This window comes from Pongo abelii, chromosome 13, assembly GCF_028885655.2.
Source record: "Pongo abelii isolate AG06213 chromosome 13, NHGRI_mPonAbe1-v2.0_pri, whole genome shotgun sequence".
Taxonomy (NCBI): Eukaryota; Metazoa; Chordata; class Mammalia; order Primates; family Hominidae; genus Pongo; species Pongo abelii.
Genome location: NC_071998.2, coordinates 40,888,827 through 40,904,297, shown reverse-complemented (window position 1 = coordinate 40,904,297; position 15,471 = coordinate 40,888,827). Strand labels below are relative to the sequence as shown.

Below are 15,471 nucleotides of genomic sequence, written 5' to 3'. Positions count from 1 at the left end.
ACATGATCAGTAAATGTTAAGTTACTGAACCTTGAGACATTGCATGCTATGATGTCCCACTTTGGATAATGCAATTTAAAAATCATAATTGTATTTTAAAACTTTATGGTGATGTTTCTATTTTAATTTAAATATTACTCTAGTCCATTTAATGTTTGACTTTGGGTGGATGAATGGTTCTGTAGTGGTGAAAAATGTGGAGAAACAAAATACAAGTGAGAAGTCCTTCCAGTTAGATCACAGTTATAAAGACAGAATGTAAAATTGTACTATAAGCCAGGGAGAATCTGAGTTTCCATTTACACAAATTATTTTAGAAATGTATTATGTAAATCGAGATAAAAATGTAAATTGCTCCTAGTAACCATATAATAATAATAGTTAACATTTTTTAGCTTATTATGTATCAGGCACTGGCAATAGGGCTTTTGCCTTATTGTTTAAGCCTCGCACCAACCTTATGTGGTATTGTTATTTTTATCCCTGTTTGTATATCAGGTAACTGAAGCTTAGAGTGTTGTCTAAAGTCAAACAGCTACCTGTGTAGAATTCAGATCTAGGTAATCTTGGGTCCAGAATGCAATTCTTAAACTTTATTATAAAGCCCACAGTATAGTTCAGTTTTAAATGGAAAGGTGAGGTCTTATCCTTAAAAGCCTCAGTAAACAGATTCTACAAACTTGCATTATCCATTCTCATCCAAATTTTTTCAACACTTAATAATTTCTAATGTTGGAATATTTATCCTGATATCTAAGTTAAATGTTATTCGGAAGATTTCATTGCATTCTTTTTGGTGACCAGAGTATAGCAGTTACCTTTCTCTGTGAAAAGGGCTTCCATCATTTTTCTCTGGCCATTGTTTCTCCTGATTGTATCCATTTGGTTTCTTTTATCTTGATATTACATCACACTTTTTAACTTTTTCAGCTTCTGAAGATTTTTTACTAATGCTTTTTTTTTTCTCCTCAAAAATGTAGTAGTTGTGTAGTGCAGGATTTTAAAATTTGCGAATGATCACATTGCCTTATTTGTCAGGTGTGTTATTGTTCAGACTTTAGTGTTCATTTATATCAGATTATTCATTCTTATTCTAGAGCATTATATGTATTGTCTTTATTCCTTGTCTACATGCATTTTTAGATTGTTTTCTAATTTGGCTAATAATCCTTGCAATAATGAGATGAAATTATTCAAAATTTCAAACATATTTTCACATATATTCATTTTAATATTTTCGAATAATAATTGTGATTTAGCTCTAAGACTCAGGTGAGTTGAATTAAAAATATTACACTAGCAATTTGTCTTCAATTCTTATTAAACTTCTTTAAGAATCAGATCTTAGTTTACTGTTTCTAATGAAGTTTGTTTCCTCTGTTTTCTTTCTCTCAATTCTTCACCCCTTTTTCTTGCCCTTACATTACCCGTTCTTTCTCTCATTTATTAAGTAGATCTGTATCATAATATCTGTTTAATTATCTGAAAAGATGAAAACAGTTGTCCCAAGTGGTAGGATGTGGGAATTGAGGAGGGGAGACAAAGGTGAAGAAAGAAAATTGAAAAAAGTTTTGAGCACAGAGGTGAGTCATATTGTTCCAGAGCTCTCCGTAACAAATCATCAGTCTCATATACAAGTCTACCAATCATATAGTGTGGAAGGCTTTTCTAGGAGAAAAACACCTATCAAGATAAATAAAAGTAATCTAATGTGTTCTCTTCCTCTGAGCATGTAGCCATTCATACAATTTTTAATATTTTTATATCTGCACATCATTTATATATGTGTATGATTTAAATATTGATAGGGAATTATATCAGCATTTATGATTTCTAGACCATCAAACATGGTTGGGGTATTAACATGTATTTTATAACTTTTTGGTCTATTTAGTGACAATATTACTCAAACTATTAACTAGGAAAATAAGGAGTTAGCATATTAAATTACATGTTAAATTAGTGTTGTCATTTTTGGCTATAAATAGTACAGTTTTCACGTGAAGAATTTATGTTTCAGTCAGTGTTGCAAATACAGTTGGCACTCTGTATCCATAGGGCATATCCCCATTCATAGATTCAACCAACCATGAATTGAAAATATTTGGGAAAAGAATGAAAAATAGCAATACAACAATAAAAATTAATATGAGAAAGAGTATAACAACTATTTACATAGTGTTTACATTGTAAACACTGGGTGGATTCCATCTTATAAGTAATCCAGAGATGGTTTAAAGTATACAGGAGGATGTACATAGGTTATAAGCAAATACTGTGCCATTTTATATAAGGGACTTGTGCATTTGCAGATTTTTTTTATTCACTTGGGTCCTGGAAACAATATTGTGGATAATGAGGGAATGCTGTAGTGTATTTACTAGATTTGGATGATTTCAATTCTTAAATTAGTATCATTGGATAACAGAGCATATACATTTTCAAAATTGTTAAGATATATAAAATATCATTTACTTATTTAACATTAATAAAATATTCGAAAAGGAGCTCTTCAGCCTAAACCCCTGAAAATTAAAGGAGTTGGAAGTTGAGGTCTTATTTCTAACTTGCTTTCTGTCACCTGGAGATCCTTTTAACCTTTTTCACTTAATTTCTTCAACAGGAAATAGCATGAAGAATAGTAAGGATAGTATATTGCTTATGAATTATAATGATTGATACTTCTAAAGCACATAATGTAATATGTGGTTACATTTTTATAGGCCAGAATCTTACAAAAAAATTCTGATCCATTGGAGCTTTTTGGATTATTAGAGGAAAGAAGTTATAGAGAAAAGAGACTCTCTGAAAACTGTTGTAAGGAATCTTATTGCTAATAGGGAAAAAGATAACTCAGTATGCCTAAAGCAATGCAGATGAATGAATTTATCATATTGCCTAATTTACTCACTTGAGCACTGTTTTTGTTTTTTTTTTTAAAAAAAACTCTACTCTTATTAATGGAATGAGAATAAGATGGAATCTACCCAGGGCACTGGAACATCCTAAGCTTTTGCTTTCTTGCAGGATCTCTTAGAGAATTAAACATTTTATTACCCTGAGGTCTTGTCACCAAAACACACTTTTGAAATAAAGCTAGATTTAACCTTATTGAAGGCTATTTTAACCAAGTTTACTGCTGGACCGAGGCCTAGAGTTGAAAATGGCTGGAGGACTATCTTTGCTTCTTGTACTCTAAGTTCACAACTGAGTGATCTCATTACTATTAAACACATGAAATCCAGTCAGCCAACAAAGAAGACAGGCAAGTAGGAGATGTATATTTGGAGTAAGCTAAGGAATAAGATAAGAGTTTGTCCCAAAACCTAGAGCAAAGCTGACCTAATTTGTTCTGGGCTTTCTCAGTTCTTTTTCACCTGCTGCTTGGAAGGATGGATATTCAGTGCAAGACATAGAGTTTTTCCCAGTGTAGTCTTACCCACCTAGTCATATCACATCAAGTCAGGGCAACTTCTGAATAGGAATGCAACTGCTTAAACTGCATGTCAGAGAGAGCAAAGTAGAGAACACAAGAAGAGCACTATTAGTCGTCTATTTTGTTTTTTGAGTTTGAATCTCGCCCTGTTGCCCAGGCTGGAGTGCAATGGCACGATCTTAGCTGACTGCAACCTCTGCCTCCTGGGTTCAAGTGATTCTCCTGCCTCAGCCTCCCGAGTAGCTGGGATTACAGGCATGCGCCACCATGCCTGGCTAATTTTGTATTTTTAGTAGAGACAGGGTTTCTTCATGTTGGTCAGGCTGGTCTTGAACTCCTGTCGTCAGGTGATCCGCCAGCCTTGGTCTCCCAAAGTGCTAGGATTACGGGTGTGAGCCAACGTGCCCGACCGGTCCTCTATTTTATGAAGCAAGGCAGAAGTTAGACGACAGGAAGTAAATTAAAATAGAGCCTTCTTCCATGAATGAATCGGCCTAAAGCCTTATATTTGTGGAAGAAGGTCCCAAGATGTGACACCCAAGAGTGGGGTATACCACATCCTTGGCACTAGTGGCCAGTAAATTGGTCCTCAATCCTGACCATACCCTAGCATCATGCCTGTACCTTAGTCATTAGGATGGAAGGTATGTAGTTTTCTTTGTCAGCTCTTATCAGTGTCCATGAGATTCTCAAATATTTGAAATATGTGAATTCTTTAATAATATTTTCTATTATTTACCTCAGAGGGATTAATTTGTACTGATTGGGTAAATGTTGGTTAGTGTAAATAATGCACCCAAGATTAGAAAGTGGTTAAATATTCATTGAAAAAATGACTATGTAGTGAAGAGAAGACCCTCACTCATCATAGCTTCAACTTTCCCTAGCCAGGTTAGCTCTTGTGTCCAGGGTTTGCTTTTTTCTTTTCTACCCTAAACCCAGTTATGAGAGCAGCAGCACAGTACAAGTAGGCATGCTGAACTCTTCATTGTCCCTTTAAGCTGTCAGGTTCCTACTCTTTCTTGCCTCCTAGAATATTTGATGGTACCAGCTGTGGAAAGGACATTGGACATGCTCCTTGGTATAAAGGTAATGGGAAGGGAAAATATAAATTGATGTTCTAAATTTTTTAATAAATCATATAGGCAATACTTTTTTTAAAAAAATTGCCTAGACTTTGGCAATAAAGTGAAGTGGATTATTTTAAATATCTCCACAATAATATCGATAGCTAATTTTATTTTTTTTAAGACAGTGTCTCCCCATATCACCTAGACTAGAGTGCAGTGGCACAATCTCGGCTCACTGCAGCCTCGACCTCCTGGGCTCAAGTGTTCCACCTCACCCTTCCAAGTAGCTGGGACTACAGGTGCATGCTACCACGCCCGGGTAATTTTTTGTATTTTTGGTAGAGACGGGGATTCGTCATATTGCCTAGGCTGGTCTCGAACTCCTGAGCTCAGGTGATCTGCCCGTCTCGGCCTCCCAAAGTGCTGAGATTACAGGTGTGAGCCACCTTCCCAGCCAGAGATACATTTTTTTTTTTAATAAAAGATAAAAGGTATATTGAGCTAATTATATGCCAGTGGAGTGGAACTTTGGAGGGTCTTATTTTTGTGACAAATTATGTTTCAGGAGATGTATTAATGAAAGGTTTTACAAGCCTTTTTAAATTTTAAATTTTTAAATTTAAAAAACGGAGGTAAACATGCATACAGAAATGTACACAAATCCTAGGTTTCTAGATGAACTAAAGCTTTACAATATTTTATGTATGTAAGTTTCTTCCCATGAGGCAAGGCAAACTGATGGAAGATGTTCTGTATCTTTAAGTAAATGAGCAAACCTAAAAACTTACCGTAGCTCTATATAATTTTGAGATTTTTACACTTGAGGGTTTTGCTCTTATTGTAAGATTTTACTGTTAGCCTTTAAAACCACACACACACACACATACACACACATTTTCGCTCTTAGGTCACTTTTCTAGTGTCAGCCACAGATATACATACAGATTCTGTATGTAAATCAACTACCAGAGATTGGATTATATCTCATTAAATCACAATTATACATTAGGATCAAGTTGACAAGTTCTGGAGGCATACCATTGTTAACCCTATATTACTGTCTATGATAGCACTTACATGTCATGTTATCTCATAGTTTTAATAAACTTCTAAATTTATTTAATGCATATTGCCTTGACTTAAAAAGGTTTTAAAGTTATTTAATAAGTCTTCAAAATATTGCTTCTATTTTTTCACACTGTTTAAGGTTTTCAGTAACTCCCTGTTGTCTACAAAACAAGTCCATCCTCTTAATCCAGTATTGAAGAGCCTTTACATTCTTTCTGCAGCCTTACTGCTTGACTTTGTCTCTTACTATTCCTCTGTTCCTCCTAGCAGTGGATACTAAATTATACTTAATAAGAATGTAGAATTCAACATTAATTAACTGTTAATGAAATACTCCTGATTTTGTTTTCTTTCAAATGTATATATTAAGTCCAATTAAACTGATATACCTTATGCTCCTTTATGTCCTTTCCTATCATTGTACCTAATTTTTTTCACATTTCTTCTATCTTTAGGATGACTTTTTGTTTTTGGTCAATTCCAATTACATTGTCATGGTTCATTTCAGGTCCTTTTTCATAATTCCCTCCATGATTAATACAGCTAGCTTCAAGTATTTTCTTCCTCAGAAATTTGGCATTCTTTTCCTATATTACACTGGCTAATAATACATATTGCCTTTTTAACAGATTTTCTAGTTATTAATATCACATTTTAAATGTTAAAAAATTAAATATTAAACATTATTATATAATTTAGTTAGTTTTTTTGTGTTTATATCTTCTTTCTCTCTCAGACTATTAAAATAACCTGAGGGAAAGAACTGTGTTTATACAGTTCATATATATATATACATACACACACACACACACACAGACACATAGTTTTATTGATTATTAATATAATTTGGATATATTTTTTGAAACAGCTTTACAATGAGTTACGTATTTGTTTTGAAACCACGAAATCAAATGAAACTGTGCTCCGGCAAAGTGTTATTAATCTTCAGGATCAGCTATTACAAAAAGAGCAAGAAAATGCTAAGTTAAAAGAAAAACTTCAGGAATCACAGGGAGCACCTCTTCCTTTACCTCAAGAAAGTGATCCAGACTACTCAGCACAGGTGAGAGACATTTTCTAAAACTGTTATTCAGTGTAATATTAAATCATCTCCTACAATTTACTAAAACATAAAAATTTAAATATATTTGCATTTATTGGAGTATAAGAAGTGTGCAGATAGTTTTGCATTATACCGTTTTTATACTGTTTGTAGGCATGAATATTACATACAATACAAAATTATATAGACGTGCATGTAGAAGTACAGGGTCTAGCAAATACAGTTATCGTGATGAAACATTTGGCTGATATACGTTATTGAAAAGCAAATTAATAGGTCATGCCCATTTTGAGACTTTTTAACTGAATGAACTAATGGAATAGAAAGTATCTAACAGTAAGTTTCATAAAGTACTTGCCATAATGCCTGGTATTCAGTACTCAGTATCCAATAGTCCTGATTCTACCACTATCTTGATACATGATTTTGGACAGGTCATATAACCTTTCTTACTATTTCCTGTGGTAAATGAAGGTAGTATAAATGTGTAGATAAATATGTAAGATCTGGTTGCAGAGCGTAGCATATAGAAAATATTGAGTGGTACCTTTTTAGATAATCTTCAGGGCAACTTTCAACTCCAAACATCTTTAAAAAAGTCTCTGTGAATTTATTTAAGTGTTTGTAAGGCACCCGTAGCTTTTCTTTAAATTTTATAATGTATTAATTCAGTAATGGATTGTAATTTTTGAACGTAGCACATTTGTCTTGCTAATTAACCTTATGACAACAATTTTTAAAATTGTACCATATTGTATGCATTTTTTGGACATTAGCTACACAATATTGGATCAATGATAAAGTTTGTGTTATGACATACTACTGTATGCATATGACAATTTAATTTAATGGCTTTGTTTAGTTCTTTATTATAATAAACACCCTTGGTTCAACCAACTTGTCCAAAAATTAGATTGTTACAAATGGCTTACATCTACTTGTATGTGCTTTGATTCTCTTACAAGAGGTAACCACCGAACTTCTTATCATTTTGATTTTTTTAAACAGTTTTATCATATACAAATTTATGAGGAAACAGTTTATTGTTTAGTCATTCAAAAAAATGATATAATGTGTTGTTTATGGGGTAAGGCAATTTTGACTCATCATTATGTTACTAAGATTTATCCGTGTTTTTTGATATAGGTGTTTGTTTTCACTGTTTAAAAAAATTCTATTATATGTGAGTATATCATAACTATTTTTACATGTATCTCTAGATGAGAACTTTGGTTATTTCCATTTTTGCTGTTATGGATAATATTACTGTTGACATTTTCGCACATGTTTCTTGATGTACACGTTCATGCATCTTTGTGGGTTATATATCTAGGAGTAGAAATCCTGGATTATAAAGTGTGAAAATGTTACTTTTAGATGATACTGATCACCTGTTTTTCTTTCAAAGTGGTTTTATCAGTTTTACTACCACTAACAATATAAAAGAGATCTGGTTGTTTCCTGTCTTACTCAACACTTGGTGTTGTCAGACTTCTTAATTCATTACCAATTGAATGAGTATAAAATAATATTTTATTTTGTTTTTTATGTGCATATCACTGACTAGCCAGTATGTGTCTTCTTTTGTGAACTGTTTATGTCTTTTTTGTTCAATTGGATTTTTTCTTACTGATTTTCAAAGCTCTTTATATATTCTTAATATTAATCCCTAGTAAGTTAATATATGGCAGATATCTCACTGTGTACTTTTCTTTTGATTTTCTTCAGGGTGTCGTTTGATGAACAGAAATTAAATTACTTCTTTTTTTTTTTTGAGACAGAGTTTTGCTCTTGTTGCCCAGGCTGGAGTGCCACGGTGCGATCTCGGCTCATTGGAACCTCCACCTCCTGGGTTCAAGCAATTCTTCTGCCTCAGCCTCCTGAGTAGCTGGGATTATAGGCGCCTGCCACCACACCTGGCTAATTTTTTGTATTTTTAGTATAGACGGGGTTTCACCATGTTGGTCAAACTGGCCTTGAACTCCTGACCTCAGGTGATCCACCCGCCGTGGCCTTCCAAAGTGCTGGGATTACAGGCGTGAGCCACTGTGCCTGGCCACTTCTTAATTTTAATTTAGGCAAATTAATCAGTTATAGTTATTGGTCTGATATTTCATTTAAGAAATCTTTCTGTTCCCCCAAAGACAGAAAGATTTCCAATCAAAATCCCAGGAGGGTTTTTCTGTTTTTTTTTTTTTTTAAGGCAGAAGATCCCAATCAAACTCCCAGGAGGCTTTTTCTGTTATTTTAAGAAATTGACGGCTGGGTGCGGTGGCTCACGCCTGTAATCCCAGCACTTTGAGAGGCCGAGGCGGGCGAATCACGAGGTCAAGAGTTAGAGACCATCCGGGCCAACCAGTTGAAAGCCCTTTCTCTACTAGAAATACAAAAATTAGCTGGGCATGGTGGCGCATGCCTGTAGTCCTAGCTACTCGGGAGGCTGAGGCAGGAGAATTGCTCCAACATGGGAGGTGGAGGTTGCAGTGGGCCAAGATTGTGCCACTGCTCTCCAGCCTGGCAACAGAGAGAGACTCCGTATCAAGAAGAAAAAAGAAAAAAAAAGAAATTGACAAATCAATTCTAAAATTTGTAGGGAAACGCAAAGAACCTAGAAGAGCAAAATCAAGTTTCATAAAGAAGAAGTTGGAGGACTTACAGTCCCTGATTTGAGACTTATTTATTGAGCTAAAATATCAAGACGGTATGGTATTAGTATAATAATTGACAAAATAGTACATAGAACAGAGTCCAGATATATGCCTGTTCATATATGTAGCTTTATAGTAACTTTTGAAATGAGGGTAATGTAAGTTACTTTATTCTTTTTCAAGAATATTCTGTATGTTCTTCCTCCTTTGCTTTTTTATAGTAATTTTACTATGAGCGCCTCAATTTCTACAAATAAGCATTCGTTTAGAAATGTTTCTAATTTCCCTTTGGATTTTCTATTTGGTGAGTTTAAGTGTCTTGTTTACTTTTGAAATATTTTTGTGTATGTGTGTTTCCTGTTTTATTGTTACTTCTAATCCACTTCCATTGTGGTCACAGGTAGTACTTGATAAGATTACTGTATATATATATATATATATATATATATATATATATGTGTATATATATTATTATTATTTTTTGAGACAGAGTCTCACTCTGTCGCCCAGGCTGGAGTGCAGTGGCGCGATCTCGGCTCACTGCAAGCTCCGTCTCCCGGATTCACGCCATTCTCCTGCCTCAGCCTCCTGAGTAGCTGGGACTACAGGCACCCGCCACCAAGCCCGGCTAATTTTTTTTTTTTTTTTTTTGTATTTTTAGTAGAGACAAGGTTTCACCGTGTTAGCCAGGACAATCTCGATCTCCTGGCCTCGTTATCCGCCTGCCTCTGCCTCTCAGAGTGCTGGGATTACAGGTGTGAACCACCACGCCTGGCCTGTATTTTGATATTTATTGAGACTTGTCATAAAACCAAGCATATTGTTTTGGTGAAAGTACTATATGTACCTGAGAATAATTTGTATTTTGCAACTACTGGGCAGAGTGCTCCTTAACTATCAATATTAATTATGTCATTGCATTTGATAGTATTCAGATCTTTTATGTCTTTAATGGTTGTGTTTAGTTTTTGTATCAATTGCTTTAGAAAGGAGTGTTAAAATCTCTCACATAATTGTAGATTTTTGTTTCTCCTTTGAGTTTTCTCAATTTTTGCTTCATGGGTTTTAAAGCTGTTTTATTAGTTGTATGCATATTTATGATTGTTATGTCTTTCTGATAAATGGAACCCTTTCTCATTATAAAATGTCATTTTTAACTATAATATTTTGTTGGCTTGAAATATACCTTTATGATGTCAGTATAGCCAATTCTTCCCTTTAATGGTTATATTTTACATAGTATAACTTTCTCATTCTTTTAATTTCAGCACATAGGTTACTGTATATTTAAAGCATATATATTTGGATCCTGTTGTTTATAATCCATTCTGACAATTTCTTCCTTTTCATTGCAGTGTTAATCCATTGAATTGTAACATAATTATAATATGATTGGGTTTAAGTGTACCATATTATCATTTGTTTTCTGTTTATCCTGTTTTTCGTTTCTCTGCCTCTCTTTTTCTTCCTTCCTTTTGGATTAATTAACTGGCTTTTTTTTTAAATCTAAAAGTTTTACTCTTCTATCCTCTAGACCCACAGTTTCTGATGGTAATTCAGTGGAACTCATTTCATTATTCACTTAAACGTAATGTCTCAGTTTTCTCCGGCTTTTCTTTTTTCCCCAAGATTTTAACTTTTGACTATAAGCATTTAAACTATGATGTTCCCAAGCTTGATTTTCATTATAGTCATCCATCTTGTGGTTTGCTGAGCTTCTTGATTTTCATAATTTTTAAAACAAATTGGAAAAAAATTTTGATATTATTTTCACAAATATTTTTGTTTCCTCTTCTTTCTTTTCTCCTTTTGAGATTACCATTTCCCTTATGTTAGATTTTTCAATGTTGGTCCACAGATTAGTAAAGCTCTGTAAATTTTTATTTTTTTTGATACAGAGTCTCGCTGTGTTGCCCAGGCTGGAGTGCAGTGGTGTGATCTCTGCTCACTGCAATCTCTGCCTCCTGGGTTCAAGTGATTCCCCTGCTTCAGCCTTCCGAGTGGCATTCAGCACACACCTGGCTGGTCTCAAACTCCTGACCTTAGGTGATCTGCCTGCCTTGGCCTCCTGAAGTGCTAGGATTACAGGCGTGAGCTGCTGTGCCTGGCCAGCTCTGTTAATTATTTAAAAATTGTTTTATATCTATATTATTCAGATTAGATAGTTTCTATTACTTTATATTCAGTTTAACTGAAATTTCTGTTATGCCCAACTTGCTCTTAAGTCTTTTATGTGAATTATTCTGCAAATATAAGTCCTTGTTATAGCAGTTAAAATAGCTCCTTTAAAATCCATATTTTCCTTCTCTATTGGGTCTTTGGTTTGATCACTATTGTTTTCCCTTTTCTTTTGAATATGGGTCATATATTGTTTCTTCTAACTTGGAATTATATGGTGTATATTGTAAAATATATATTATAGAGACTCTGGTTTCTGTTGTATTACTCATGGAAGTGTTGAAATAAATATATGAGTCAGAATTTTAATTAGGTCAGATTTAAATTCCAAGCCCTGCTTCCCATCAGTTGGGTGGCAGTGAATTGCTTTTCAGTTATCTTAACCTTATTCAGATTGCTTAGAGGTCTGCTTAGTGCATGAACAGTTCAGTTATGAGTTCATAGTTTTGACTCTGTCTTTTCTGGAACTTTTCCCCTCAATTTGTAGCTGCAGAGGTATGACTGAACTTTGTCCTCTAGTTCTACAAGCCATTGATTAGTTCTTGCAAGTTTCTGTTGGAATTTGTTTCCTAACGTTATTTCTTTTTTTTTTTTTTTTATGTTAAAGAGATAGCTACACTTCTATGTTTATTGCATCACTGTTCACAATAGTCAAGATAGGCAATCAACCCAAGTGCCCATCAGTGGATGAATGGGTAAAGGAAATGTAGCACATGGACACAATGGAATAATATTCAGCCATATAACAAATGAAATCCTGTCATTTGTGGCAACATGGATGAGCCTGGAAGTCAGAGAGTATGTTAAGTGAAATAAGCCATGCACAGAAACACAAATATCATGTGTTCTCACTCAAATGTGGGAGCTAAAAATTGATCTCATGAAGGCAGAAAGTAGAATGATGACTACCAGAGGTTTGGAAGGGTAGGGGAAAAAGGGATGAAGACAGGTTGTGTTTGGGCACAAAAATACAGCTACAAAAAAAGAATAATTTCTAGTGTTTAATAGCCCAGTAGGGTGACTATAGTTAGCAATAATGTACTGTGTATTTCAAAATCACTAGACGAGAAGATTTGATCCTGAACTGAGAAGCATATAATTATCAAGGGTTCACCTTCCTCAGGAATAAAAATTTTGATCATACCACCAGGTAAGCCAGCAAGGTCTTTCAAAATGATAGCTGTTGATGCAGGGAATTTAAATGAATAGTGAAGGAGGAAGAGGATGAATACCAGTTATGGCCCTGAGATCTACTGCAGTAACATCTCTTCTGATTTTCCCCTCAGGAAGAAAGGCCCACAGAAACGACTATGGAGCTGTTCCCCAAATCTCAGTAAGGAACATTCCTAACGTTATTTCTGTTGTGGGCCTTGCTAAGGTAAAAATTCATCAAAATTGGTAACTTAGCCAATGCTATTCCATTTTCCAACTATCAGTTCTTATCTAGATTCTGCCTACATATTTGATCATTCTCTGTTGCCTTCAGGTAGTTGTTTATAATTTGCTTGGAGTTTAAATGGTCGTGTGTGGTAGATTTATTCTGATAGGATCTACTCTGTCATTATTGTAAATGGAACTTCCCAATCTTTGACTTTTTAAAGACTATTTTAACTGATTTTTAAAATCATTTTCTATACAATGCAGTGAACTTAATAGACTATAACTTGTTTATCTTATCACCAATTATTGTTATTGTCTTACATTTTAATTATACATCTATTTTACCCTATAAAATATTATTGTTGTAAAAAATCAATTTCATTTAGAATTTTTACACTTTTTAATCCCTTTATTCTTTTCTGCAATTCTGTATTTCCCACTAGGATCTTTTGCCTTTTGCCTTAAGCACTCCTTTTAGTATTTATTTTAGTGGGCATCATCTCACAGTGAATTCTCTCATTTTGTATTTTTTGGATAATGTCTTTCTTTTGCCTTTATTTCTGAACAGTATTTTTTAGATGGATAGAACTGTTGATTTGCACCATCTTTTCTGTCTCTATTTTAAAGATGATATACGTTGTTTTCTGTATTTTGTGTTGAGAAGGCATGTATCTTATTGTTGCAACTTTGACAGCAGTGTGTCCTTTTTGTATTTACTTTTTATAGTTTCTCTTTATTTTTGGTTACCAGCAGTTTTTATATGATTTCAATGTGGTAGTGTTTCTCCTTTTCCTGGTTTTTCAGTTTTTAAAGCTTTTGTCAGCCATGGCCTGTGGTTTTGGTTTTCTTCATTCTTAGAAAATTTGTGGTAAAAATGTCTTCAAATATGACTTCTACACATTCTTTCTCTCTTGTCCTTGTGAGATTCCAATTACACACATATTAGACCTTTTCACTGTATTCCATATATATTTTGAGCTCTTTTTTGTATCTTCAAAGATTTTTTTCTGTTTGCTTGAACCTTGATGTTTCCTTAAGTTCACACATTCTCTTTTCTGTTGTGGTTACTCTGATGTTTTACCCATCTATATTGAATTATTGAATAGAATATGTATCCTACTTTTGTGGGTAGAGTATTCTATAAATGTCATTTAGGTCAAGTTTCTTGATATCATTGTTTAGGTCTTTATCTGTATAGATTTTCTCTACCTATTCTATCAATTACTGAGAGAGATGTTGAATTTTTCCAACCATACTTGTAGGTTTGTCTATTTCTCCTTTCTGTTCTATTCTGTTTTTTCAGGTCTGATTGGCTTGTAATGTTCTTCCAGTCTTCTGTTTCCATGCTGATCTTCTGTCTAGTTTTTTTCCCCATTATTATTGTTTGCCTTTTTTTCTCTTTAATTCTATCAGGTTTTGCTTCATGTATTTTGGGGTTCTTTTGTTAAGTGCATGTATTTTTATAATTGTTATCTCTTTTTGTTGAATTGATTCTTTTATCATTATAAAATGTCCTTTATCTTTAGTGGCAATTTTTGTCTTAAAGTCTATTTTGTCTGATATTAATATAGCCACCACAGCTTCCTTTTGGTAACTGTTTGCATGTTATATCGTTTTCCATGCTTTTACATTCAATATATGTGCCTTTTAATCTAAAATGTTTCTCTTGTAGACACCATATAGTTGAATTATGATTTTAAAATTTATTCTGTCTTAAACTCCACCTTTAATTTGAGGGCTTAATGTATGCTCTTTAACTTAGGATGGGGCTATGTCCTGATAAACTTATTGTAAGTTGAAAATATTGCAAGTTGAAAGTGCATTTTTGACATAATATTTTCAGCTTATAATGGGTTTATCTGGTTGTAGCCATATCATAAGTCAAGGAGTGTACTGAATGCATATTGCTTTCACACCATTATAAAGTTGAAAAATCATAAGGTAAACCATTTTAAGTCAAGGGCTGTCTGTATTGGTAAGGTAAGATATAAATCTGCCATTTTGCTATTTTTAATATGTGTTATGTCTATTTTGTTCCTCTTTTCCTCCATTACTGCCTTTTTAAAAAATATTTTCTAGTGTGATATTTTAATCCTTTTGTTTTTCTTTTACTATATATTTTTCAGTTATTTCCTTAGTGCTTACCCTGGGGGGGATTATAACTTAACAATTTACAGCAATCTCATAGACATTCATATGAACTTAATGTCAATACATAACATTGCTCCTGTGTACGTTTGTTTCTCCCCCTGCCCTTTATGCTGTTATTGTCACAAATTACATCTTTATACATTGTATGCCCATCAGTACAGATTTATAATTTTTTAAATGCAATTGTCTTAAACCAGACAGAAGAAAAAAGTGTTTTTTTTTCTTAATGTTGAGAAGATATCATGTCATTATCATTGGGTTTGCATAATTTTTGGTGAGAAATCTGATGTAATTGTATTATTGTTCCTTTGTATATGTCATACATATGTGGAGTTTGAAAATCATGTGAATGAATAATAGATGGATACTGTTTAGCATGTTTCTCTGAATAAGAATCTTTGTGTAGCTAGTGAGGTGACCTCAAAATAAGTACATTTTATGGACTGTTTAAATAACGGCTCTTATGTTATATGGAAG

At 33.7% G+C, this 15,471-nt stretch overlaps 1 protein-coding gene across 7 annotated transcripts in view; it reads left to right on the top strand.

Moving 5' to 3' along the window:
- Nucleotides 1-15,471, top strand: part of CNTLN (centlein) — a 352,032-nt gene that overhangs the window by 141,628 nt on the left and 194,933 nt on the right. For 6 of the 7 annotated variants that reach the window (XM_024252705.3, XM_024252704.3, XM_063714190.1 and 3 more), the window contains one exon: nucleotides 6,443-6,637. The exons of the other annotated variant lie outside the window; for it this stretch is intronic. In XM_024252705.3, coding sequence (XP_024108473.3) covers nucleotides 6,443-6,637 — 195 coding nt within the window. The remainder of the gene's footprint in view (nucleotides 1-6,442; nucleotides 6,638-15,471) is intronic. 7 annotated transcript variants of the gene reach the window in all.